The sequence below is a fragment of the Mirounga angustirostris genome, unplaced genomic scaffold (genome assembly GCF_029215605.1).
Source record: "Mirounga angustirostris isolate CCGP_5_RB_7025 unplaced genomic scaffold, mMirAng1.0.hap1 SCAF_13, whole genome shotgun sequence".
In the NCBI taxonomy this organism is placed as follows: domain Eukaryota; kingdom Metazoa; phylum Chordata; class Mammalia; order Carnivora; family Phocidae; genus Mirounga; species Mirounga angustirostris.
In genome coordinates, this window is record NW_026991721.1 from 39673140 (window position 1) to 39698841 (window position 25702).

A 25702-nucleotide genomic window follows, 5' to 3' on the forward strand; every position below is an offset into this window, starting at 1 on the left:
TAATTTCTTTCAGCACTTATGTGTTTTTTGTGAGTTTTTGTTTTGTTTTTGCAAATTGCTTTTTTTACTTCATCTTAGAGAAGTGTGAAGATTTATGTTACACTTCATTTCATGTTTCATGTTACACTTCATGTTTCTTAATGGGTACATAATATTACAAGGTATTGTAGCGTAAATTGTGAACCATTACCTCTGTAGGTTGTTTACACATTTTTCTTTTTCCAGTCCTACAATGAACTATAGTGAATAAGTTTTTGCCCCTTTGCTACTATTTCCTTATATGATACTACTGTGGGTGAAATAGCTGAGTCAAGATCTGTGTATATTTTTAGTTCTACCTTTTTCTCCACCAATATATTACCAAAATACCTTTTCCTGCCCTGTTGCTGGGACTGGGTGTTACCTTAAATTTTTAATCTGTTAGATGAAAAATTGCATCTCATTTCTGTTTAATTTCTATTTATTTGACTGTTAGAGTTTTAATTAATATGTTAAATAGACCATATGTACTCCCCCCCCCCATGTTTATAAGCTTTTCCCCATTCTATTTTTATAGTAAAAATTAACTCTTTAGCAACAACTTGTTTTTGACTGTTTGACAGTTGGGCATTTTAAAATTTGGGTTGGTCCACATCATAGTTTTTTTGTCTTAAATATAGGTCTTCATTTCCATTATGTACTTACAGTATTACTCTCTTTTCCTAGGTTGTCCTTCAAAGGAGTATGGAACGAGTACAGTCCTTTTTTCTAAGAAATAAATGCCGTCTTCCTCTCAATCCAAGTCTTGTTGCAAAAGAATTAAATATTAAGGTGACATATACTAATAAGTTCATATTACACTTCAAAATAATTTATAGGAAAAAAATGTAGGAAGAAAGCAGATGGGCTGATATACTTAGGGCAAATGAGGATAACATCTGCATAGGTTGATTATAAGTATTTTGGATGTCTGTGTAAGATCCATATTTACCTCAGTATATATATATATTTTTTAAAGGTTTTATTTATTTATTTGACAGAGACATAGCGAGAGAGGGAACACAAGCAGGGGGAGCGGGAGAGGGAGAAGCAGGCTTCCCGCCGAGCAGGGAGCCCAATGTGGGGCTCAATCCCAGAACCCTGGGACCATGACCTGAGCCGAAGGCAGACGCTTAATGACTGAGCCACCCAGGGGCCCCTACCTCAGTATATTTTTAGTTAATCACCTTTCCTGAAAGAAAAAGCAATATAAAATTATTTGCTGTCTCAAAATAAATTATTTTTTACTATGGTATATTAGCTACCTTGTAGGCATATGTTGTAATTCCAGTCACTGATAGCATTTTCTTTTCCTCCCATGTGAATGGTCAGAAAGCCTCTTCCCAGGTTTATAACACTGTTTAGAGCCATCAAAAAGTAGTTGAATCATCAGCACTGAGTAATTATATTTCAAACTGGGCCAGTAGTTATACAAATAGTGGATTTTCTCTTAATGAATTCAGCAAAAGCAACCAATTAATTCATCCATTAGTGTTTGTGGTTTTGAAAGGCTAGGGTACAAGTATCCATAAAGGAGTCTTTGATTTGTTTTTAAGTTGATATATGGCTTCTCTTTACTGAAATTTAACAGTGGGTGCCTGAGTTGTATGTCATTGGCGGGGGCCCGGGGGTCACATTTTCTCCTTGGGTTTTGTTTGTTGTTTCCCTTAATTGGTCTATCTTAAATTAGTTTTTTTAACCAGTTTCATTTTAAAATAAGATTTGATCTTTGCTAATGAAATTTTTAAATTTAGTGTCACTATTTGATTGCATGGCTAATTATAAATTATAAGAGTACCAATATAGAAGAAGTAGAGATCTCATCCCAGATCATACTGCTTTAGAGGAAAGATAAGAATATACAAAATTTTGTGCTCTGTTGAGGAATTAAGATGCTTTTAAAGCTCAAACTTTTAATAACTTTTGTCTCCAGTTTTTAAGGTTTTGCTTTTCGTCTAGAGAGTAGTAGATATTTTACTTATGCTATGTTTAAGTTTCAAAAAGTATTTTTAAATACCTCTTGTTTGCTGGATGATCTAAAAAGCAGTTCACATGTATTATTTCATTTGCCACAGTTCAGAAGAACAAGTGAAAGGAGAAATGCTTAGGACAAAAAATCTTAAACCCGTTTTTATTCCAGTGTTATCTTTCTAATGCATAGCGTGTTGTATTTGTAGTCATGTTCCTTCTTCAGTTCTAATGCTGTGCCCCTAAAAGTGACAATGGTAAATGCTGATCCAATGGGGGAAGAAATTAACGTCATGTTTAAGGTGAGCTTTGTTTCTATTTTTTGTTTTATTTTTTTTTAAGATTTTATTTATTTGAGAGAGAGAGCACAAGTGGAAGGGAGGGGCAGAGGCAAAGGGAGAGGCAGACTCCCTGCTGAGCAGGGAGCCCAGTGCGGGTCCATTCTAGGACCCCAGGATCATGACCTGAGCTAAAGGCAGACACTTAACTGACTGAACCACCCAAGCACCCCAAGGTTACTTTGTTTTTAAATGGTATTTTAAAAATTATTTTCTCAAATTCCTTTTCCAAATTGCAAATTTAGTTTTATTTAATATTTAATTAAATTGAATAATTATGTGAAAATTATTGCTCATATAAACTGTTCCCAGGAACAAATGCAACTCTGGGCTAGAGCTGCTACATATGGCCATGCTGGTTGAGCTACATATGGCCATCGTAACTTCAGCAGGCAGTGCCTTTCACACAGATTATGATGTGAATGGTACCCCCTAGAGTTGTGCAGCGTGAAACTGCAAAACCATGAGCAATGGCACTGGTTTTTGGAAACATATAACTTACTATGGGAAGCAGTAGGAGTGGAATACTACAGAGTAATCTGTTACCAAAGTTCTGTGTGTTGTGATCATAATTTGTATATTTTTAAGAAAGAATGGAGAGTTTCACTTAATTCAATGAGTTCAGTTAGTGCAGGCTCATATATGTGTGTGTGTGTGTATATATATATGTATATACATATAAATGATAGCTCAAGAGAAGCTATCTTTATGAATACATATAAATGTGTATATATGTAGGTATATTCTATATATGTGTGTGTGTGTGTATAGATATATATATATATATGTATATATATATATATATATATATATATATATATATATATATAGCAAGTTCTCATAAATCTGGCTCTGGACTATATTTTACTGATGTATTTGTCTTTTCCTAAAACCATACCATCTGTTTGAATACAGAAATTTTATATGTTAAGTTTTAATATTTGTTAGGGCTAATCTCCCCTAATTTTTTTTTTTTTGTAATTTTCTTGACTGGTCTCAAAAAATATATTCATCATTATGTGTTCTAAAGTTATTTTATCCAATTTAAAAAAGAAAATGAAAAATTGATGTGATTCCAGTTAGAATTAATTCATTTTGGGAGGGTTAACTTTTTAAAAAAAAATTTTTTAAGTAAACTTTTAAAGATAATTGTAGATTCAGTCTGTTGTAAGAATTTATACAGAGATCCTAGGTATCTTTTTTTTTTTTTTTTTTTAAGATTTTATTTATTTGACAGAGAGAGAGACAGAGAGGGAACACAAGCAGGGGGAGTGGGAGAGGGAGATGCAGGCTTCCCGCAGAGCAGGGAGCCCGATGCGGGGCTCAATCCCAGGACCCTGGGATCATGACCTGAGCCAAAGGCAGACGCTTAATGACTGAGCCACCCAGGCGCCCGATCCTAGGTATCCTTTACCCAGTTTCCCTCAATGTAACATCTTGCAAAACTATCATACAATATCACAATGAGGATACTGGCATTGATACAGTTAAGGTAAGGAATATTTTGATCATGACAAAGATCCTCCATTTGCCCTTTTAAAAAATTGAATATGATTCACATACTATAAAATCCAACCTTTTAAAAGGTGTATAGTTCAAGAAACTGAGACATGAAGAGGTGAAGTAATTTCCTCTGGAATGCTGTAGAAAAATTTCATCTCATTCTTCACTCTATCATTTCCCCTTCCTCCTGCCTTTTACAGTATGTAGTGTATTAAGTCTTTTGGAAAGGTACAGGTTTCATTTTGTTTCCTTGATTTCAAGGTTGGTGAAGATCTTCGGCAAGATATGTTAGCTTTACAGATGATAAAAATTATGGACAAGATCTGGCTTAAAGAAGGACTAGATCTGAGGATGGTAATTTTCAAATGCCTGTCAACTGGTAGAGATCGAGGTAAGTCTCTCAGCTCTGTCTTGGTGTCTTATTATTTCTTTTCTATGAACTTAGCTCAGAGTATACCTGTCCTGAGGGAGTCCTGCTGCTGGCACACTATGATCTCAGTTGTTTCTTACTTTAATTTAGTGTTACTTTACTGATTTATTTGTTCACAATCAGATAACTCATTGAGTAGCCCTAATAAATGCTTTGCAGTAACCAGAGGTTCCCATTGACTGACTGAACGAGGATTTTATGGTCTTTACCTTTTAATTTAAAATTAAGATGTCTAAGTTAAACCAATTTTGATTTCATTTCTGCAAAATAAAATAATGGTTTCAAAAATTTTTTCTACTTTAGCAGAGGCTTCATCTTATTTTATTGAGTAAGTTTTCTTCCTTACCACATATGTTTAGTGTGAATAGTAAAAGCCCTAGACACAGAAATATTGTGATAATTAAAAGATAATGAATGTAAAACACCCCAGTATGTGATATGTATTAGATGCGCAATAAATTGTGACCATTATCATTACTTTTGTTCAACAAATGTTTGTTGTTGATCTACAATCTACAAAATGCTAATAACATGTAGTGTTTATATTTAGAGGGAAGCAATTAAAGACATATAAAGTAATTTGAAGATGCTTAATAAGCTAAAAGCTCTAAGAGAATTTTTAAAAGATATTTATTTATTTATCAGTGAGAGAGAGTGAGAGAGAAAGAGAGCACAAGCAGAGGGAGAAGCAGGCTCCTCACCGAGCGAGGAGCCCGATGTAGGACTCGATCCCAGGACCCTGGGATCATCATGACTTTAGCCAAAGGCAGACACTTAACCAACTGAGCCACCCAGGAGTCTCTAAGAGCTCTAAGAGAATTAACAAAGGCAGTGCCATGGGGTTTTAAAGGAGGGAAAGATCATTTATAGTTGGTGGAAATGAGAAATGCTTCTCAGATTCTAATCATAGACACTAGAAAGTCACCTGAAAAATTATCTAGTCATCCTTATAATATTTGCCATTCATTTTATGCTTAACTGCCTATACTGAAGGAAATTTACTGCATTTCAATGTAATCTTTTCTATCCTGGATAGCTCTGATGGCTGTAGAGTTTTTTCTTGATCAGTGGGAACTGACTCCTAGTGTCTTCTACCCATCAGTTCCAGTTCTGTTAATAGACTTTCATGGGCGCCTGGGTGGCTCAGTCAGTTAAGCGACTGCCTTCAGCTCAGGTCATGATCCCAGGGTCCTGGGATCGAGTCCCGCGTCGGGCTCCCCCTGCTCTGTGGGGAGCCTGCTTCTCCCTCTGCCTCTGCCTGCCACTCACCCTGCTTGTGCTCTCTCTGTCAAATAAATAAATAAAATCTTTAAAAAAAAAAAAATAGACTTTCATATAATTCAGTCAAATCCTTCTTTGTGATGATGAATATTGTGGCCTCAGATCCTGAGTTCCAAATTCTTCAGCCATTTCTCATATATGACTTCAGATTACCTTATTATCTGATTATTCCCATTGTAAAGGGCTCAAGTGATCCAGTCTCTGAGAATGGCACCTGAATTTTGTAGAATGCAAAGTAGGCAAAGTGTTGCACACACAGAACTTACAAATAAAACCATCATACCAGCTCCTGCTAAATCATGTCTTGGCCATTCTGTACTTGTACATTTTGTATCTTAGACCCAAGTATAGGACCTTACCTATTAACTTTCTTGTTATATTTGATCCATTATTTTTCAGCCTCTTGGATTCTTTTTAAAATCTGAGTTTTGTTATCTGTCATTGAACCTCTTAGTTTGTGTCGTGAACTGATTTGAAGAACATATATTCTGTAGCTTCTGCTAAGTCATTGAAAAAATATGTTTACTAAGAGAGGACCAAGGACTGGGGCGCCTGGGTGGCTCAGTTGGTTAAGTGGCTGCCTTCGGCTCAGATCATGATCCCAGAGTCCCACATTGGGCTCCCTGTTCAGCAGGGAGTCTGCTTCTCCCTCTGACCCTACCCCCTCTCGTGCTCTCTCTCTCTCTAAAATAAATAAATAAAATCTTTAAAAAAAAAAAAAAAAAAGAGGACCAAGGACCAACCCTTGTGTCATGGTCACTAGAGATGTGAGATTTCCTTTCAGGTGATTGCTAAATCTTTAGGTACATGGGTACTCATCTACTTCATTGTGTTATCAACTACTCCACATTTCTCCATTTTATCCATCAGGACAGTATGAGAGCCTTATCACTTTCCTGTCTCAGTTTAGCATGTATAAGCTTTATCTTGTCAAAAAGGAAATCAGGTCAATTTAAGAATTCTTGCTGGGAAAAAAGGATTCTTGTTGGTTGGGGATGCCTGGGTAGCTCAGTCGGTTGGGCCTCTGACTCTTGGTTTCTGCTCAGGTCATGATCTCAAGGGTTGTGGGATGGAGCCCCACATCAGGCTTTGCACTCAGCAGGGACTCTGCTTGAACATTCTCTCTCTCTGCCCCTCTCCCCACTCAACATGCATGCACTCTCTTGCTCTCTCTTTCTAAAATAAATAAACCTTAAGAATTCTTGCTGGTTAAAAAAATTCTTGCTGGTTGTTTTTCATATAAATCTTGTAAATGGAAGTTGTTTTATTAAGTAACATTCCTCAGTGAGAGCCTGCCATTTCATTAGGTTGCCTTTTCTGTCACCACACTTACTTCATATAGTTGTACATCCTCTTTCTTCTTACGGCATTCCATGTAACTTTGGAAGCAATCAGATTCCGCTTGTTTTTTATGTTGTTTCTACCTAATGGTTGAGTGCTTACTTTGTGTCTTGCCCTGGCCTAAGCTTTTCATTTGTGTTATCTCACAAGTATCCTTATTTTTCAAATGAAATCACATCCATGTCTTCTGTGAAGTTTTTACTAGTATTTCAGTGTTTCTAGTAGTCCCTCACTTTTTCAGGCTCAATGATTGTCTTTAAATATTCACCAGACATTTACTGGTGTATCTCCCCACCCCCCGCCCCGGATTGATTTTAAATTCCCTCAGAGTAGGGACCATATCTTACATAGCAAGTAGTATATTGTATATTTTATGAACTTTGGTCCACTGTTTTAGCACATAGTAATTTATATGTATGCATATTTGATTATGAAATTAAAACTTGTATGTATATTAAAAATTTGGTTAAACGTAGTCATAGAATCAAGGTACAGGTACTCATTGAAAAAGGATGTCACTATCAGATAAAGGGCTAGTATCCAAAATCTATAAAGAACTCATCAAACTCAACACCCAAAGAACAAAGAATCCAATCAAGAAATGGGCAGAAGACATGAACAGACATTTTTCCAAAGAAGACATCCAAATGGCCAACAGACACATGAAAAAGTGCTTCATATCGCTCGGCATCAGGGAAATCCAAATCAAAACCTCAATGAGATACCACCTCACACCAGTCAGAATGGCTAAAATTAACAAGTCAGGAAACGACAGATGTTGGTGGGGATGCGGAGAAAGGGGAACCCTCCTACACTGTTGGTGGGAATGCAAGCTGGTGCAGCCACTCTGGAAAACAGTATGGAGGTTCCTCAAAAAGTTGAAAATAGAGCTACCATATGATCCAGCAATTGCACTACTGGGTATTTACCCCAAAGATATAAAAGTAGGGATCCGAAAGGGTACGTGCACCCCGATGTTTATAGCAGCAAGGTCCACAATAGCCAAACTGTGGAAAGAGCCAAGATGTCCATCGACAGATGAATGGATAAAGAAGAGGTGGTATATATATACAATGGAATATTATGCAGCCATCAGAAGGAATGAGATCTTGCCATTTGCAACAACGTGGATGGAACTGGAGGGTATTATGTTGAGCGAAATAAGTCAAACAGAGGAAGACATGTATCATATGACCTCCCTGATATGAGGAATTCTTAATCGCAGGAAACAAACTGAGGGTTGCTGGAGTGGGGGGTGGGGTGGGAGGGATGGGGTGACTGGGTGATAGACACTGGGGAGGGTATGTGCTCTGGTAAGCACTGTGAATTGTGCAAGACAGTTGAATCTCAGATCTGTACCTCTGAAACAAATAATGCAATATATGTTAAGGAAAAAAAAGAAGAAGAAGGTAGCAGGAGGGGAAGAATGAAGGGGGGGAATTGGAGGGGTAGTCGAACCATGAGAGACGATGGACTCTGAAAAACAAACTGAGGGTTCTAGAGGGGAGGGGGGTGGGAGGATGGGTTAGCCTGGTGAATGGTATTGAGGAGGGCACGTTCTGCATGGAGCACTGGGTGTTAATGCACAAACAATGAATCATGGAACACTACATCGAAAACTAATGATGTAATGTATGGGGATTAACATAAGAAAAAAAAAAAAGGATGTCACTGTGAACTCTAAACTAGACGATGCAACCAAAACAACGTAAAAGATCCAAATGAATTCATTGTTCATTGTGTGACCAGACGACTAGGATTATAACCTGGCCCTGCATACTTTCTTTTGGGGTGGTCTGAAGGCCTTGGCCAACTTGGTTTCTTCCAGTCCTTTGGCTGAAGCAGGTCTCTGTGTCCTTATCTTTTATTTTGACACCAGTGCATCTCCTTGATTTTGAAAATATATAAAACTAATTTTTTGATTATAGAAATAATACATGCACAAAGTAAATGTAGCATGTAGTAGAATTTATTTATCTGAAAGCACGAGCGGGGGGCAGCAGCGGGGGCAATCTTCATCTGTTCTTCCCTTTGAAAAGGCTTAGTGTACTCTGAAACACTCCATCATTGCCCAAATACATGATCAGAGTAAGTTTATTAACTATGTAACATTATTAGCTAAGTCAGTATCATCTAGTTTGTAATTAAAATTGTTATTCTTGGCGGGGGGTCACACATGGTTGTACAGATTATGGAACCTCAAAGTCAAATTCAACTGTTATATTTTGGGTACTTCTGAAAATAAAAAATTTTGATTGCTCAGATTTTCTAGCATGGGCTACCAGACTTGATTTTTTTTTTTTTTTTTTAATAATTCCTAACAGAAATCTTATGTCAAAGATTGAAAGCTATAAGTTTTTTAAAGTCTTACTTTTGGGGAGATATTTTTGCATAGCTTAATGTTTTGTTGTTAAAGGTATGGTGGAGCTAGTTCCTGCTTCAGATACCCTCAGGAAAATCCAAGTGGAATATGGTGTGACCGGATCCTTTAAAGATAAACCACTTGCAGAGTGGTTGAGGAAATACAATCCTTCTGAAGAGGAATATGAAAAGGTGATTGGCAAGTCTCCTTATTCCAGACAACTTTGTCAAAAATGTATTACATAGGCCATAAGTGCTTTCATTTTCCAGCTCTGGTGACTAGCCATGTAGTCTAAGTTGTGAAAACAGTGTCTTTCTCTAAGTTTAAAAAAAAAAAAAATTATATATATATATATGTTTATATATAAACAGTGCACTTAATGGTAAGAATCTGAGTGAAACCAATGCTAAATTACCCCCAAAACATTCCAAGCATGCATTTAGAGGCCAGCAAAATAGAGGTATTTTTATGACCCAGAATATTATATTTCACAAAGATCTTGGGAAAAGTTATGGAAATAAGTAAGAGTGGCTGCATTGTGTGGAGATGAGAGGAAAATTATGGCCAGACTCTGATCTTGAACTTAGTACCAGGTGTTGAGCCTTAGGCAAATTATTAACCTCTCTTGTGCCTCAGTGACCTGGGATATAAAATAGTATACATTATAGTATTACAGTATTTTTTTTTTTTTGGTATTATAGTACGTATTATGGCTGTAAAAAAATAATAGCACTACAAGGCTATTGTAAGAATTAGATGAGTTTATATAGAAAGCCCTATACAGAGTAAATTCTGTAGTTGATAGCTGTTATTAGAAGTGTCAATTTTTTGTTTTAGCATACTTTTGAATTCTGTAATAGGAAAGGGAATCTCAGGGTGCCTGGGTGGCTCAGTCGTAGTGTGTGCCTTTTTTTTTTTAAAGAGAGAGTGCATGTGAGTGCCCCAGTTGGGGGTGGGGGAGAAGGTAGAGGGAGAAGGAGAGAGAAGGAGAAGGGAGAAGGGAGAAGGAGAAGGAGAGAATCTTTAAGCAACTCCCCACTGTGCGGAGCCGAATACAGGGCTCAGTTTCACCACCCATGAGATCATGACCTAAGCTAAAACCAAGAGTTGGACAATTAACCGACTGAGCCAGCCAGGTGCCCCATGACCTTAGGGTTGTGAGTTTGAGCCCCATGTCAGTGGGGGTGGGGTGGGGAGCAGAGTTTACTTAAGAAAAAAAAAATGGGGGGAAAAGGGAAAGGGAAATCTCTTAGGACATAAGGCCTCTAATGATCCTAAAGTGGTCTAAGAAAGACTCAAGAACACTTTTTTCCCCCCCAAGAACACTTTCAATGGCAATGTAAGGAAATCTCGATTTTAATGTCATTTGCCTGCCTACTATATGTCAAGTCATTAATATATTTACAGATACGTACCAATTCTGTCTGTTGACCTAAGAAGGTAGAGGAATTTTGCCCTTTGTTAGTCTTTTCAACTGTTTAAGATCATTCCCTTTTCTTACTTGTGTGGGGAAAGCAGTGCAGCAGAAGCCAATACTTGTTTATAGTAATGTTGGCTCTTTTGTGGTTCTGGGAAAGTGGTTTGACACAAAATAATTGTCTAGTAACACACATTGAGTGCCTTTTATGCATTTGACTCTTAATGCCCTTTACTAAGAGAGAATATAACATAAAGGAGTCACATTGCTTGGGGTGAATCTTGGGTCTGCCACTTAACAATTATGTGATCTTGGGCAAAGAACTTCTATGTTTCAGTTTCCCTCATATGTAAAATGACAATCATAATCAGACCTATGTCGTATAGTGTGCATATGCGTGCATGTGTGTGTATAGGTGTGTAGAAAGAGTAGTGTAGTGCCTGGTTTGTGATAAGTGCTGTGTAAACATTTGCTCTTAGCATTATCAGTAATGATTTCTGGGGAGTTATGAAATAACCACATGGACACATAGAGCCATAGGACTGCTCCATTCAGAAATGTAGTTTCTTGAGAATAAACTAAATGCACATGCTTTAGATAAAACTCATTATATACATCAATATATACTCATTATATACAGCAAGATGTATATAATGATACTTCTGTATGATACTATGTTAGTAATTTAATCCCCAGGGCAGGCAAGACTGAAGTGAAAGAAGATCTCCAGCTTTGAAAAACTTGGAGATGAAATAAGGAGTCAACAAAACACATTAATTATATTATTGTATGTTTAAAGATACAAGCTGACTTTCTTCATACATGCCCTCCCTATATAAGCCAAAAAAGGGAAAAATATTCTTTTATTCAGATTAATCTTTGTCACAGTGTTACCACCACTTTTACTAAATAGCAGAGCCTGTGAGGAGCAGAGTTCCACAAAGATGATTCTTAAAAGATGTTCAAAGGCAGCATGTACCCTAAGTAGGGACTGGCAGTATCTGCCTGTTAAAAGACAATACCTAGAGATATGGGGCAGTAACCACCTTTAGAAGGGTGTTTTGTTTTTGAAATACGACAAGTTTTTGTTTTGAAATACGACAAGCTTTTGTTACCATAACCCAGTTTATAAGTTGTTGAAAAAGTGAATTACAATACTTTTTTCAAAGGGTGATGAATTACTTTAATCTTTATAACCTGCCTCCTTTAAAAATAGTTTTTTTTTCTAAAATAATTTTATATCTTTATTATAGGCTTCTGAAAATTTTATATATTCTTGTGCTGGATGCTGTGTAGCCACCTATGTTCTAGGCATCTGTGATCGACACAATGATAATATAATGCTTCGAAGCACAGGACACATGTTTCACATTGACTTTGGAAAGTTTTTGGGCCATGCACAGATGTTTGGTAGCTTCAAAAGGTACTAATATTGTTATTGTTGTTGCTAAAGAAAAGGGGGCACATTTTTTTTTAAAACAAGTACCCCAGGGGGTGCCTGGCTGGCTCAATCAATAGGGCATGTAACTCTTGATCTTAGGGTTGTGAGTTCAAGCTCCACTTTGGTGTGAAGCCTACCTTAAAAAAAGAAAAACAAGTACTCCAGGTAATTCTGAAGCAGATTTCCACATTGTGGATCACTTTTCAAAAGGTATTAATAAAATTATCTGTATCCATCCATCATGTGTATATATATCTGGAAGAGTTTCCATAATTTTACTTGAAGGAAACAGAAATAGACTTCTCTTACCACACAATGGTTAAGTTTTTGATGATTTTAATGTCAATCTCTTTACAATCTAAGTATTCCTTCTTTGTCCACTTTTTTCTTCCCAAGAAAGCTGAAGTTGTTGGTTTGCTTTCTCAGATTAATTCAAGAGGTCATTCATTGATTTCAAGTTCAGTCATTTCAAGTAATGCTAAAGATGTTTTCATTTCGATAGGATCAGAATATTATTGAAGATTGATATCTATGTGTATTTTGAGGAACCTTTCTTTTGACACATTTAGCCATAACATTGATTTTAATTAGTGGACACAACTATTTTATTTAAAGGTTTTATTTACTTGACAGAGAGCACAAGCAGGGGGTAGGCGGGGAGCGGCAGGGAGAGAGAGAAGCAGATTCTCTGCCGAGCAGGGAGCCCAATGCGGGGCTCAGTCCCAGGACCCCGGGATTATGACCCAGGCCAACGGCAGATGCTTAACTGACTGAGCCACCAGGTGCCCCTGGACACAACTTATTTTTTTAAAAAGGCAGTTTTTCACAAATTAACGTTCCCAAACTTGCCTCTTTTCTTGTTGTTCTTTGCCTTGTAGTTCCCATTGAGTATGACTAGGGATTAAAAAAGACCCTAAGAGATGACTTGACCATGTAGTAGATAAGAGTGTGTGTGTGTATGTAGTAACCTTTGTTGAAATGAATTAAGGTGTATTTAACTAGTTAGTGGTACATATTAGAAATGTTCCCATTTGTATAATGGTAGTGAGTGCCAAATTTTTCTCTCTGTACGTTTGTAACTACTGTTTGATCTCTATTTGAATGTGTGGGTTTATAGATATCATCTTGGAAAAAATTCATGTATGTGTTCTATCTAAGTAATGAGATTGATTATATGATGGCTTTCCTGAAAATGCAAAATTTATAAGTTTTAATGCAGATTCAAACCTGCCTGATTCTAAATTTCCCAGTTGGAAATTGTTACGGCTCAGATAGCTTAGTTGAATAACCATGTGGTAACAAAAGCACTATTTGAATATCTTCTGTAAATAATACTTCGTGTTGTGTACTTTCTTTTTAAATAGGGATCGGGCTCCTTTTGTGCTGACCTCTGATATGGCATATGTCATTAATGGGGGTGAAAAGCCTACCATTCGTTTCCAGTTGTTTGTGGACCTCTGCTGTCAGGCCTACAACTTAATAAGAAAGCAGACAAACCTCTTTCTTAACCTCCTTTCACTGGTAACTATGTTCTTTTACAAGCCTTTAATTAATTTACATTAATGCTCTGTGTTTCAATATCTAAAGAAGGATATTTTGGAATAAAATTTACTGTAGTCTCAAATATCAGAAATATTATTACCAAAATATTCAAAAATTGCTGCTATGTAAAATATGCCAGACACCATTTATATAAAATGCAAAACATAACTCAAATCTGTGGGGGTGAGGAGTAAAAGTAACTGAAAGGGACCCTGAGGGAGTCATCTGGGATGCTGGAACATATTTTGTGTCTTAATTTGGGTGTGTTCAGATTTCTCTACTTTTCTGGATATGTATTAAGTTAAAAGTTAAACTTTTGCTAGGATTATTGTGGCTGAACTTGATTAAAAAAAAAAAAAAGGACTAGACAAAAGGTCTGGATTTCACAGGTTTTATTCCATAAACTGGCTTCATGACTTCCAACTATTGACTGACTTGACCTCAGTTTTTCTCATTTATAATGGAATCACTTAGGTCCTTATAAGACTAATATAAATTCCTCAAAACTTTGTTTTATTTGCTTTAGTTCTAATTACTTGGCCGGCTTTTAAGGGATGGGTGGGGAACAGACTTTTAAAAAGTGTAACTCACAAACTCTTTTTCCCTTTCTGTAGATGATTCCTTCAGGGTTACCAGAACTTACAAGTATTCAAGACTTGAAATATGTTAGAGATGCACTTCAACCGCAAACTACAGATGCAGAAGCTACAATTTTCTTTACTAGGTAAGGCATATTTAAATACATTAGAGAAGGCACAGAGCTTTGATTTGTTTTCCTTAGTTTAAACAAATGCTATATATCAAAAATCTGATTGTAATGGGGCGCCTGGGTGGCTCAGTCATTAAGCATCTGCCTTCGGCTCTGGTCATGATCCTGGGGTCCTGGGATTGAGCCCCATATCGGGCTCCTCGCTCGGCGAGAATCTTGCTTCTCCCTTTCCCACTCCCCCTGCTTGTGTTCCCTCTCTCACTGAGTCTCTCTCTGTCAAATAAATAAGTAAAATCTTGAAGAAAAAAAAAAATCTGATTTTTAGGAAATAATTGTGATTCACAGTGTTAGCAAATTGTGGGTTTATCAAAAGTATATTTTATGTCAGAGGGTTATTTACTGAATAAATGTAAAGGATTTGCAGTAACACTTTCAAAATTTATTTCTCTTGGGGCGCCTGGGTGGCTCAGTCGTTAAGTGTCTGCCTTCGGCTCAGGTCATGATCCCAGGGTCCTGGGATCGAGCCCCTCATGGGGCTCCCTGCTCCGCAGGAAGCCTGCTTCTCCCTCCCCCACTCCCCCTGCTTGTGTTCCCTCTGTCGCTGTGTCTCTCTCTGTCAAATAAATAAATAAAATCTTTTAAAAAAATAAAATAAAAAATTTATTTCTCTCAAAATGACTCGTTTTATTTAGTATATGACTTGAATTATAAACATCTTATTTATGAACTATTTCTGCAAAGCGTATTTTCGATAGTGCTAAGTACAAGTTTTTGTGTTTTTTTCCTAAAATAATATCTGTACTAATCTTTTTCAGGATTTTGCCATAACAGTTTTCATGGATACCATAAATATTTAAAACTGCAAACTCTGGGACACTGCTATAGTAAATTGTTACTATATGACATAGTACTTAAAACACATATACTAATTATTGGCATTTGAACTTGTCATTTTTGCTTTAAAAGCAGATCTTCCTGGCAAATACGTTCTAAAAGTCTGGTGACCAGGTTGGTCACTGTCTAGTGGTACCACCTCATTATTATGCCACAGCAGGGAGGACCCATGAGCTCATGTTCTTTTTTCTTTTTTTCTTGCCTTCTTCCTCTCAGTGGAAAAGAGATAGAAAACTGGACTGGACTTCTCTAGTCTCAAGAGTCTGGGCTGAATTGAATTGAAGGAAGCTGACTTTTGTATAGCCTTCCAAACTAATTCTGATAATTTAGGTATTGATGGGTTTTGTTTTTTCAAAAGAGATTCATTGGTTCCTCTGGGGAAAACTATATAGCAGGCATGTATTAGTCTGCTTGAGCTGCCATAATAAAATACGATAGACGACATGGCTTAAACAACAGACGCTTATTTTCTCTTAGTTGTAGAGGCTGGGAAGTCCAAGAACAACGTGCCAACTCATTCACTTCGTGGTGAGGGCTCTAGCTTACAGACAACTGCCTTCTCATTGTTTCCTCACAGGAAGGAAGGAGATAAAGAGCAAGAAAGCATAAGTTTTCTTGTCTCTTCTCATTAGGATACTAATCCTATTGGATCAGGGCTTTATCCTTAAAACCTCATCTTATCTTCATTACTGACTCCATAAAGGCCCTATGGGGTTGGGGCTCAAACATAGGAATTTTGGAGGATACAGATAGTCCATAGCAAAGCAAGAACCTTTGTGTGAAGTTCTAGACTTTTCTTTTTGAATCTCTTTCCTCTTTCTGGATTTCTTTATCCTGCTTCTGAGACTTCTTGTTTCTTTTGCATGCCTAAAATGTTTTATCCAAGCCTGCTTTCCAGATTTACCACCACGAAACTCCCTATTCTGTCAAAACTTCTTTTTCCAACTGAGGGAAATGATGATTATCTGAAGAAGGAATCTGGTACCAGATTCTACTATTTGTTGGAGAAGATTTTATTAAATTTGGGTTACTTTCGATGCTTCCTTCTATACTTGTTTAGTTGTCAACTTCCCTGTTTATTAAAAGGGAATTAAATAATGATCACCTTTTTTGGCATTATGCCAATCATCTTCTATCCCTAATAGTTTTATATTAGTATTAGATCCTACAGAGTTCAAGAAATACAGCATCAGGGCGCCTGGGTGGCTCAGTTGGTTAAGCGACTGCCTTCAGCTCAGGTCATGATCCCACGGTCCTGGGATCGAGCCCCGCATCGGGCTCCCTGCTCTGCGGGGAGCCTGCTTCTCCCTCTCCCACTCCCCCTGCTTGTGTTCCCTCTCTCGCTGTGTCTCTCTCTGTCAAATAAATAAATAAAATCTTTAAAAAAAAAAAAAGAAAAAGAAATACAGCATCATTTCTTGGGAGACAGTGGGATGGGATGGAATAGAGACTTTCTTGTGCTAAACTGTTTTGTTGGGGTGGAATATCTTTTCACGGGTTTTTGGCCTGAAGAACAAAGGAAATCCTTGGCAAAGTGAGAATCTGCTTAATATTTTAAAAGAAATGAAAATGGGGGCGCCTGACTGGCTCAGTCAGTAGAGCATGTGACCCTTAGGATTGTGAGTTAAAGCTCCATGTTGGGCCTAGAGCTTACTTTTTTTTGGGGGGGGGCAGAGGGAGATGGGGAGAGAGAGAATTTTTTTTTTTAAAGATTTTATTTATTTATTTGAGAGAGAATGAGAGACAGAGAGCATGAGAGGGAGGAGGGTCAGAGGGAGAAGCAGACTCCCTGCCGAGCAGGGAGCCCGATGCAGGACTCGATCCCGGGACTCCAGGATCATGACCTGAGCCGAAGGCAGTCGCTTAACCAACTAAGCCACCCAGGAGCCTGAGAGAGAATTTTAAGGAGGTTCCATGCCCAGCTTGGAGCTGGACATAGTGCTTGATCTCACAACCCTGAGATCATGACCTGAGCAGAAATCAAGAGTCGGATGCTTAACCAACTGAGCCACCCAGGCACCCCAAGGGCCTAGAGCTTACTTTAAAAGAAAATTTATATATCTTGATTGATAGATAGATTAAAAAAAAAAAATTTAAGGGGCTCCTGGCTGGCTCATAAAATCTTAAAAAATTTTTTTTAAAAAGGAATGAAATATTTTTATCCTTTATTATGTTCAAAGAACTGAACAGGTTTTCTCATGAATATTTACTATTAACATATTTTCTGATTATTTTGTAGGCTTATCGAATCAAGTTTGGGAAGCATTGCCACAAAGTTTAACTTCTTCATTCACAATCTTGCTCAATTGCGTTTTTCTGGTCTTCCTTCCAATGATGAGCCCATCCTTTCATTTTCACCCAAAACATATTCGTTTAGACAAGATGGTCGAATCAAGGAAGTCTCTGTTTTCACCTATCATAAGAAATACAACCCAGATAAACATTATGTAAGTTTGGTTTTGGTATTTGTAGAGACTCATGCATGCATTATTATTGTTTTTTTCATACTTCTTTCCTCCATGGATGGTCCAAAAATAAGTATTTGAGGAATCCCTAATTGTTTTTTGGTATTTATTTCTTGGCAAATTTGCTCCCAAACCATGGAGGACAAATGATATTCTTCCTTCCAGAGACAAGGCTTAAAAGGTGGTGCTATTTTGCTTTTTCTCTTTTCTTCAATTTGTTCTTAATCTTAAGGTAAAGCTTGCTCATTGTAACAAATTCAACCTAGGTAAAAGCACATAAAGTCTTCAGTTCTCATTCCACTTTCTAGGGTTGAAGTATTATTAAATAGACACACACACATAAAATTCATCTTTAAACAAGATCTTTACTATGCTTCCCACCACCCCATGGATAGCACTATTATCTGTTTTATTATTGTTTTTCACCCTTGTGCTAATATTTTTATTTGGAAATACTTTGCAGCACAGTCTTTAAATTTTAGACAGACTGATATTTTAGAAAGCAACTTTATTATTTTGATTTTCACCTATTTTATTGTTAGTAAATTTTTGTAAGTTTATGTAGTATTTTATCCTAACACCATTTTATTGAATATTCCATTCTTTCCCCCAGTGATTTATAACAGTATATTACATTATGTTGTAGATACTATAATGTTAGCATATTTAAAATGTACTAAATTTATATATATCCGTGAATTTATTTCTGGTCTTCTGTAGATAAATATGACTTTTTTCTACACCAGTATTTTACTCTGTAAAGTACTGTGACTTTATAACACTTTATCCAGTAAGACAAGTTTTCCCTCATCCTCCTGCCACCATAAATTTTGCCTTTTTCATTTACTCTTAAATGAACTTATTAATGTGTTCATTGGAAATGTACTAAATTTATAAATTTCAGGAAGTACATTTATTGTAATTTAATCCTGGAAATAAATGACTTTCACTTTCTGGTTCTTGTTTATATATCTTACAGTGGTTAATATCACTCTTAGATACAGTTAGATGTCTATAAATACAATGACTTTTATATATGCTGTTTCCTCTCGGTGACATATATATTACTAAGTTAAAAGCACTTGGGCTGCATAGAATGATCAAGCTGTAAATTTTCTGTCGGGAAAGGTTTTTTTTGTTTGTTTTAATCTAATATGTTTGGGGTGTGGTTTCTTTTCAGATTTATGTAGTCCGAATTTTGAGGGAAGGACAGTTAGAGCCATCATTTGTGTTCCGGACTTTTGATGAATTTCAGGAACTTCACAATAAGCTCAGTATTATTTTCCCACTTTGGAAGTTACCAGGGTATGTTCCCATTTTTGTGCATTAATCCTTTTTTTATAGGAAACAATTTCTTACCAAGTGTTGGTTAAAAGCTTTGTGTAAACATTTAGTAGGATACAATGGACCATGTGTGACTTATTTTCCGTTGTATCACAAGGGCTTGATAAAAGTACTATACATAGAAAAGGAACTATAAGGTTTTATTGAATGGATAAACAGTGAATAAATGATCAAGATCCTAAACTTAAAATTGGGGATTTTCTAGTTTTCTAATTTCAGTTGAAGCTTTTTTTTTTTTAAATCATACCGGATTAGGTAAATCATTACTTGAACTACCTTTACAGTGAGATCAAGTGAGATCAAGGAACTTAGTTGAATCTTATAATTTGTTGTCTCTACCACAGTCTGCAACAGAAGATAATAATTTGGAATCTTGGTTTTAGAAAAGTCGGATTTTAAGTCCCTGCAGAAATAATTACGGCCATACCAAGCTCCTCTAAAAAATAAGCTGAGGCATTGAGACTGTTGGTTAAAATCTTAGTACTTAGTTTTCTATCTGTTACCCTTTCAAAACCCTCATTTTTAACATAGCTAATGACCAATAGATTTCCTGTTTTGGGTTGCTCATATTCTCAGACTAGATTTCAGAAGTAGAGTCAACAAAGTGTCATTATCAGAGTTTATTTCCACATGCAGTATCATTTTTCATTGGCAGCAAAATAAGCAGAGTTAAGATTATTCTTGATTTGGGCCCTACGTCACTTGTGGACACAGTATTGACAGGGTATGGGACTGATATCAACAGTAACTGTGGCTGATTGAGTAATGATTATTTTAGAGGATAAGATATGCATAAAATATTTGTGACTGGATTAATCTTTAGAAAAAAAATAGTAGAAAATAAGTAATAAATAGCAATAGTGTCTCTTTTGTACCAAGGTTTATAAAAGGCTAACATGTACTTGAACTATTTCTTCTCCAGTACTCTGAAAAGAAATTACAAAAATTTACTTTCTAGAAGATTAAGATTCCACTTTGTATTTAAGTATATATTTTTAAAATATATATATTTCTAAATAAATATTGTGCTTAATTCTATAAATACTTCCAAGTGAAATAATTTAAATCCCACTTGTGTTTTCTTTTGTAGCTTTCCTAATAGGATGGTTCTAGGAAGAACACACATAAAAGATGTAGCAGCCAAAAGGAAAATTGAGTTAAACAGTTATTTACAGAGTTTGATGAGTGCTTCAACAGATGTAGCAGAGGTGACTGTCCTAATTGAAAAAGAACATACTATTTTTTGTGCTACGCGATATTTAAATTAATAATTTTTTTTCTCTTCTATCTTAGTGTGATCTTGTTTGTACTTTTTTCCACCCTTTACTTCGTGATGAAAAAGCTGAAGGAATAGCTAGGTCTGCAGGTAAGATTTTTTTTTTCTTTATTGATAATTCATGGCTTCCCTATGATTTGCAAGTTACCATTTCTCAATGAATGTGGTAGAGTGACAGTGGGGTTACTGACTATACTCCAGTGGGAATGAGAGGAGAGTATTCCTTCTAAGCCCATCAGTTTCTGGATAAACATAATTTTCCTAATAGAATGTGATTATTAAAGACCATAAATCAGTGGCCTACTAGGTTATTTACCTTTTCCTTTCCCCATATATGATGATCCTGGAATTAAAGCAAAAATTGTTTTGTCATAGTTTGTACCACTGGGAGCAAGATAAAATAAAGATGAATGTATTTATACTTTCAGATGCAGGTCCATTCAGTCCTACTTCAGGCCAAATTGGAGGAGCAGTGAAATTATCTATCTCTTACCGAAATGGTACTCTTTTCATCATGGTGATGCACATCAAAGACCTTGTGAGTGATTATAAATAATGATTGTAGAGAAAACCTATACCTTGGTAGGAAGCATTACTATTAAGGGAAAACTTTTCTTTATAGGTTACTGAGGATGGAGCTGACCCAAATCCATATGTCAAAACGTACCTACTTCCAGATACCCACAAAACATCCAAACGTAAAACCAAAATTTCACGAAAAACTCGGAATCCAACATTCAATGAGATGGTAAGTTAAAATCATTTCTAAAGATGTCCTAGATTTGTTCTTTTGAGATTTTAAATTTTAAACACTTTAAATTTAAAAAAATTTTTTTTTTTTTAAGATTTTTATTTATTTATTTGACAGAGACACAGCGAGAGAGGGAACACAAGCAGGGGGAGTGGGAGAGGGAGAAGCAGGCTCCCTGCAGAGCAGGGAGCCCGATGCGGGACTCGATCCCAGGACCGTGGGATCATGACCTGAGCTGAAGGCAGTCGCTTAACCAACTGAGCCACCCAGGCACCCTAAATTTAAAATTTTTAGGTACCAGTTGCAGAACTATTTATTGTACTAGTAAAGCCAATCAATAGCAATCCAGTGATGATTTATCAAAATGTTGTGGAATTAAACCTGCCGTCATTGACCCTTAGGTTTGAAAAAGATCCTAGGGGTTATCTTCAACCACCTTTCCAGTGTTTGAACCCCCTCTACAACATTTTCAAAAAGTGGATGTCCAGTCTGTGCTGAAATACTTCCAGTCCACCCACTTTGTCTTGGGCAGTTCCAGCTCTTAACATTTTTTTTTATACTGGGCTTAAATCTTCACTGCCTGTAGTTTGCACCTGTGGGTCTCAGTTGTACTGCTTGGAACCACACAGAATTTACTCTTTTTCTCCTGTGTAGCAGCCCTTCAGATAGCTGAAGTTCTCAAAAGCCCTTCCTGTTATCCTTTTGAAACATCTTCACTACCTTTACCTTTGTTTGATAGGATGTAGTTTCAAAATAATCCTCCTTCTAATTCATTTTAATCTGTCAGCAATCCACTTCAGATAGGGTGCTCTAAACTAAAAGCAGTAAGCAAAGCATTAGCTGAACAGAATGGAGCAGAACTGTGACTTTCCTGAACTACTCGTGGTCAATTTATAAACTTACTCATCTATTAAAACCTGCTAACCCTTAGTCAACTACTTTTTTAGGATAAACACCGTATTATTTGTGTACATGAACATTACATCCACACAAAAATGTCTGGATAGAGATTTGGAAGAAAATAAATGTGGATTTTCATCAGGGTTATAAGTTTGTTAAAATCGCAGAAATAGCCTTTTAGCTTCTGAAAAGCATATACAATGTTTGGTGAAGACAACTTGGTGTTATTCTCAAAAAGTAGTATTGGCTTTTTTCCTAGTTAGTAGCGTTATACTTCCAAGAAATAAAATGTAGTCAGTTTTTAGTTTTTATTAGTCAAACAGTGAGAAGGACTAAATTAAAGAGATGTTTCTCAGAAGTTATGATGAGGCCTTGTTGGGAAAAAAATTCTAAGTGTTGAATGTGGTGTGTCAGAGAGCTTTTTAGCATTCCAGATTGGCTGTAAACCGTATCGGTAGTTGGTGAGTTTGCTTTAAAGTACGGATAATCAGAAATTATTTCATGGTATATAAAAATCTTAACAGAAAAAAAGACAAAAAGAAATTCTAATCCCTCATATTTTGTAAAATAGTTATGTTTATCCCCACTTGCTTCTTTCCATTCTCTTTTCCAGGTCATCAGATCATCTCAAGACATGCCGCCTTGTAATTGCTTTTCCCTTCCCCATACTTCCATCTCAGGAAATCCTTGTTTTCAGTTTTTAGCCAATAATAATTTTCTACTCTGTGCATTTCTATGTCAGACAGTCAGAAGGATGATAATAAAATCCAAGGCTCCTGAAATACAAAATGTGCATCTAAAGTATGAGGCAGATTCTACCAGATGTGGCATAATTAATGTCATTATCTCTTTAACTACTGATCTCACTTCTGTTTTTACTTAAAATAATCCAAGAAACCAAACAAACAAAAAATTTGTAACTTACTGTTTTCTTTTTACCTTTGCTGTAGCTTGTGTACAGTGGATATAGCAAGGAAACTCTAAGACAGAGAGAACTTCAACTCAGTGTCCTCAGTGCCGAGTCTCTGCGGGAGAATTTTTTCCTGGGTGGAGTGACCCTGCCTTTAAAAGATTTCAACTTGAACAAAGAGACAGTTAAGTGGTATCAGCTGACTGCAGCAACCTATTTGTAAGCTGGTGAATTTCTGAGCTTTGAAAGCAAGGACAGTTATAAACATGTATACACACATACACACTTGGGAACTTTGTATAATATTTTTATACTTGGACAGAAATTATAAAGTAAATGTACTTACTGCATTTCAATACATCTGTTGGACCAACAGTCACATAATTAACTTTTATGAACTTGTTGAAGCCATTGCTGTTTTAAAGTCATATAGAATGCTATAAACCCTAAACTTAATATATAATAAGTCCTGAAAAAGACTTTGAGTTGGTGAAGGATTTAATCCTTTCTTGAGTAATTCAGAATAATAGCTTTAGTTTGGTCTGATAGTACAATGTCAATTCAGCCATCTATTTTGCATTGTTTCTTACACAGACACAGCATGTTTTCCTGTTTTGCACCTTTTATAGCCTTTACCACAGTGTGTGTTCACAAACACCAAAGGAAAGGAAAGGTGCAGGATGTTACCAGAAAATAACAGCTGCTATTCACAGGGCCGAGAGCAAAGCACAAATAATAGTTATGTTCAGAACTACTACGTAGTTTATAGAAGTAGGGGAAAATAATACTGCTTTTTATCACCCATGTCTTTAAAACCTTTTCAGAATAAGTGCCAATCACTGAAGTTGTAAATACTGGTGCCTTAACTTCATATGCTTCCCTGGCACTTCATTCTGATTTTTTCCTGACTTGATAAATAATTAGTAAGGAGTTTTCACTCACTTTCAACTTACTAAAGAATTATGTACATTTACTAATGTTTTTCCCACAGAAATATGATTTTTTTTCTACTTCTCATGTGACTTAGACATTTGATTTATGTTTTTGTTGCCCCGTAATTGAATGAGATTCATCGATGTAACTGTATACTAAATGCCATCATTCCATTATAATCCTACATTTACTCCCAGGAGTGTGAATTAAACTTCAGTAATCCACCTCCATGTATCTATACTCCACTTACTCATTAAGCAAGTGAAAATTGTTCACTCATGTACCCATTCCTGTTTGGTAGAACTCCATGAGTAGGGCAGACTCTTCACAGGAGGCCCAGGACAAGAATTCTAGGGTCCAGACTGAATATTAATGTAGACTTTTATAGCAAAGTTGGTCTTGTAAGGTGTCTTACTTATATTTGTAAACATTATACATTCACATGAATTACTTTCCTTAATACAGCGGGATTCAGAATCATAAGGGACATGATTGAAATTATTCTGCAGTAACCATTAAGGATAAAATTCATTTTTATTATTCATTCAACTGCACACATAATTTTGTGTTTAGTTGAATAAATATGTTGATATATTAATTCTCATGGCTAGAATGGAATTTCAGACACTTTTTAAATGGTAATAGAGATTGTAGTAATCTAGTTGCTGTGAGAGAACTGACAAAATATGCGATGAAGAATACCAATAAAGGACAATCTCCAATTCAGTCGCCCGTAACATAATTTTTATGAACTGTGCAGATGTTCAATGTAAATGGGAAACCTGTAGAGCAGAAATAGAACAGTTGAGGATGTATCAGTGAGATAGGTTTAGAAAAAAAAAAACCACTTGAAATTTTTGGTGCCTAACACTAATGGTCCATTTGTAGGAAAGCCCGTTAGTATGATATATGAATGTCTTTTTTTTTTTAATGTTCAAATGTATATTTAATAATTTAATTAAAATGCAAATCGAAGCACCACCGTTTATTTACTTTTTCCACATCCAGTTAGCATTTCCTTAAAGTGTGTAAGTACTTTTGCAGATATAAAGAAGTGTTAGATATTTTCACTTAAGCTTTTGAGACCTAATTCCATTCCATGAATTGTCACTTAGCCACTGTAAAACAAAAACAAAAACAAAAACAAAAAAACCCCAAACCTGTCTTGGTAAAAGGTCGTTGTTAATGGGACGCAGTATGTACTGCCTATTTGCAGTCTGTTACAGCAGTGTCTTTTAGCACAAATAACAGAACTAGAAAATGGGATGTCACTTTTCAATTACAAGAAATCTGGATTTCTTATCTAAGAATGTATATTATGATTAATACTGTACAGTTAACCAGAGTTCAGGACAAGTGGTAATGTTTTTCTTAATTTAACTCATTTTGTGCCTTCTTTGGTCATTAAAAATATACACATATTTTACATATATTTTAATATAAGTTATTTCTTTGTAAAACGCTAATCTTCAGCCCTTACCAAAAAAAAAAAAAAAAAAAAAAAAGGACAGAGGCGCCTCTTTGCACTACTACTTTAAGTAGATTTTAAGTCAGTTTTTTTTAAACATTTTTTTAAAAGCTTGCAATAAAGTACATCTGAAGCAAAGGTTTAAACAAACTGGCCAAGACACTAATTTTTATGTATAATCACAATGTTTTATACCTATCTTTACCGAATAAAAATAATTATGCTACATATAAGTCCTGCACCAGAATTCTTTCTTCTTGCAGTGTTTTGGGATTTGAAAATAATTGTCTACTCCAAGAACCTATTATTTTCTCTACTGAGGAACCCAATGTAGAACTTGCACTGACATTTTTATTACTGCCTTTATAAAAAACTATAGGTAGCTAACTGTTAAGGCATGTATGATCTTTG

The 25702-nt window shown here is 36.0% G+C and overlaps 1 protein-coding gene across 2 annotated transcripts in view; it reads left to right on the forward strand.

The window, feature by feature from the left end:
• The window catches only part of PIK3C2A (phosphatidylinositol-4-phosphate 3-kinase catalytic subunit type 2 alpha), a 98471-nt gene extending 73122 nt beyond the window's left edge, over nucleotides 1-25349 (forward strand). For both annotated transcript variants that reach the window (XM_045894067.3, XM_064576792.1), the window contains 14 exons: nucleotides 706-810; nucleotides 2196-2288; nucleotides 4089-4218; nucleotides 9296-9432; nucleotides 11912-12081; nucleotides 13464-13620; nucleotides 14256-14365; nucleotides 17484-17691; nucleotides 18890-19014; nucleotides 20144-20261; nucleotides 20347-20419; nucleotides 20758-20867; nucleotides 20952-21077; nucleotides 22931-25349. In XM_045894067.3, the coding sequence (XP_045750023.1) occupies nucleotides 706-810; nucleotides 2196-2288; nucleotides 4089-4218; nucleotides 9296-9432; nucleotides 11912-12081; nucleotides 13464-13620; nucleotides 14256-14365; nucleotides 17484-17691; nucleotides 18890-19014; nucleotides 20144-20261; nucleotides 20347-20419; nucleotides 20758-20867; nucleotides 20952-21077; nucleotides 22931-23113 (1845 nt within the window). In that variant the 3' untranslated portion in view covers nucleotides 23114-25349. The remainder of the gene's footprint in view (nucleotides 1-705; nucleotides 811-2195; nucleotides 2289-4088; nucleotides 4219-9295; nucleotides 9433-11911; nucleotides 12082-13463; nucleotides 13621-14255; nucleotides 14366-17483; nucleotides 17692-18889; nucleotides 19015-20143; nucleotides 20262-20346; nucleotides 20420-20757; nucleotides 20868-20951; nucleotides 21078-22930) is intronic.
• The last annotated feature ends 353 nt before the right edge of the window (nucleotides 25350-25702 follow it).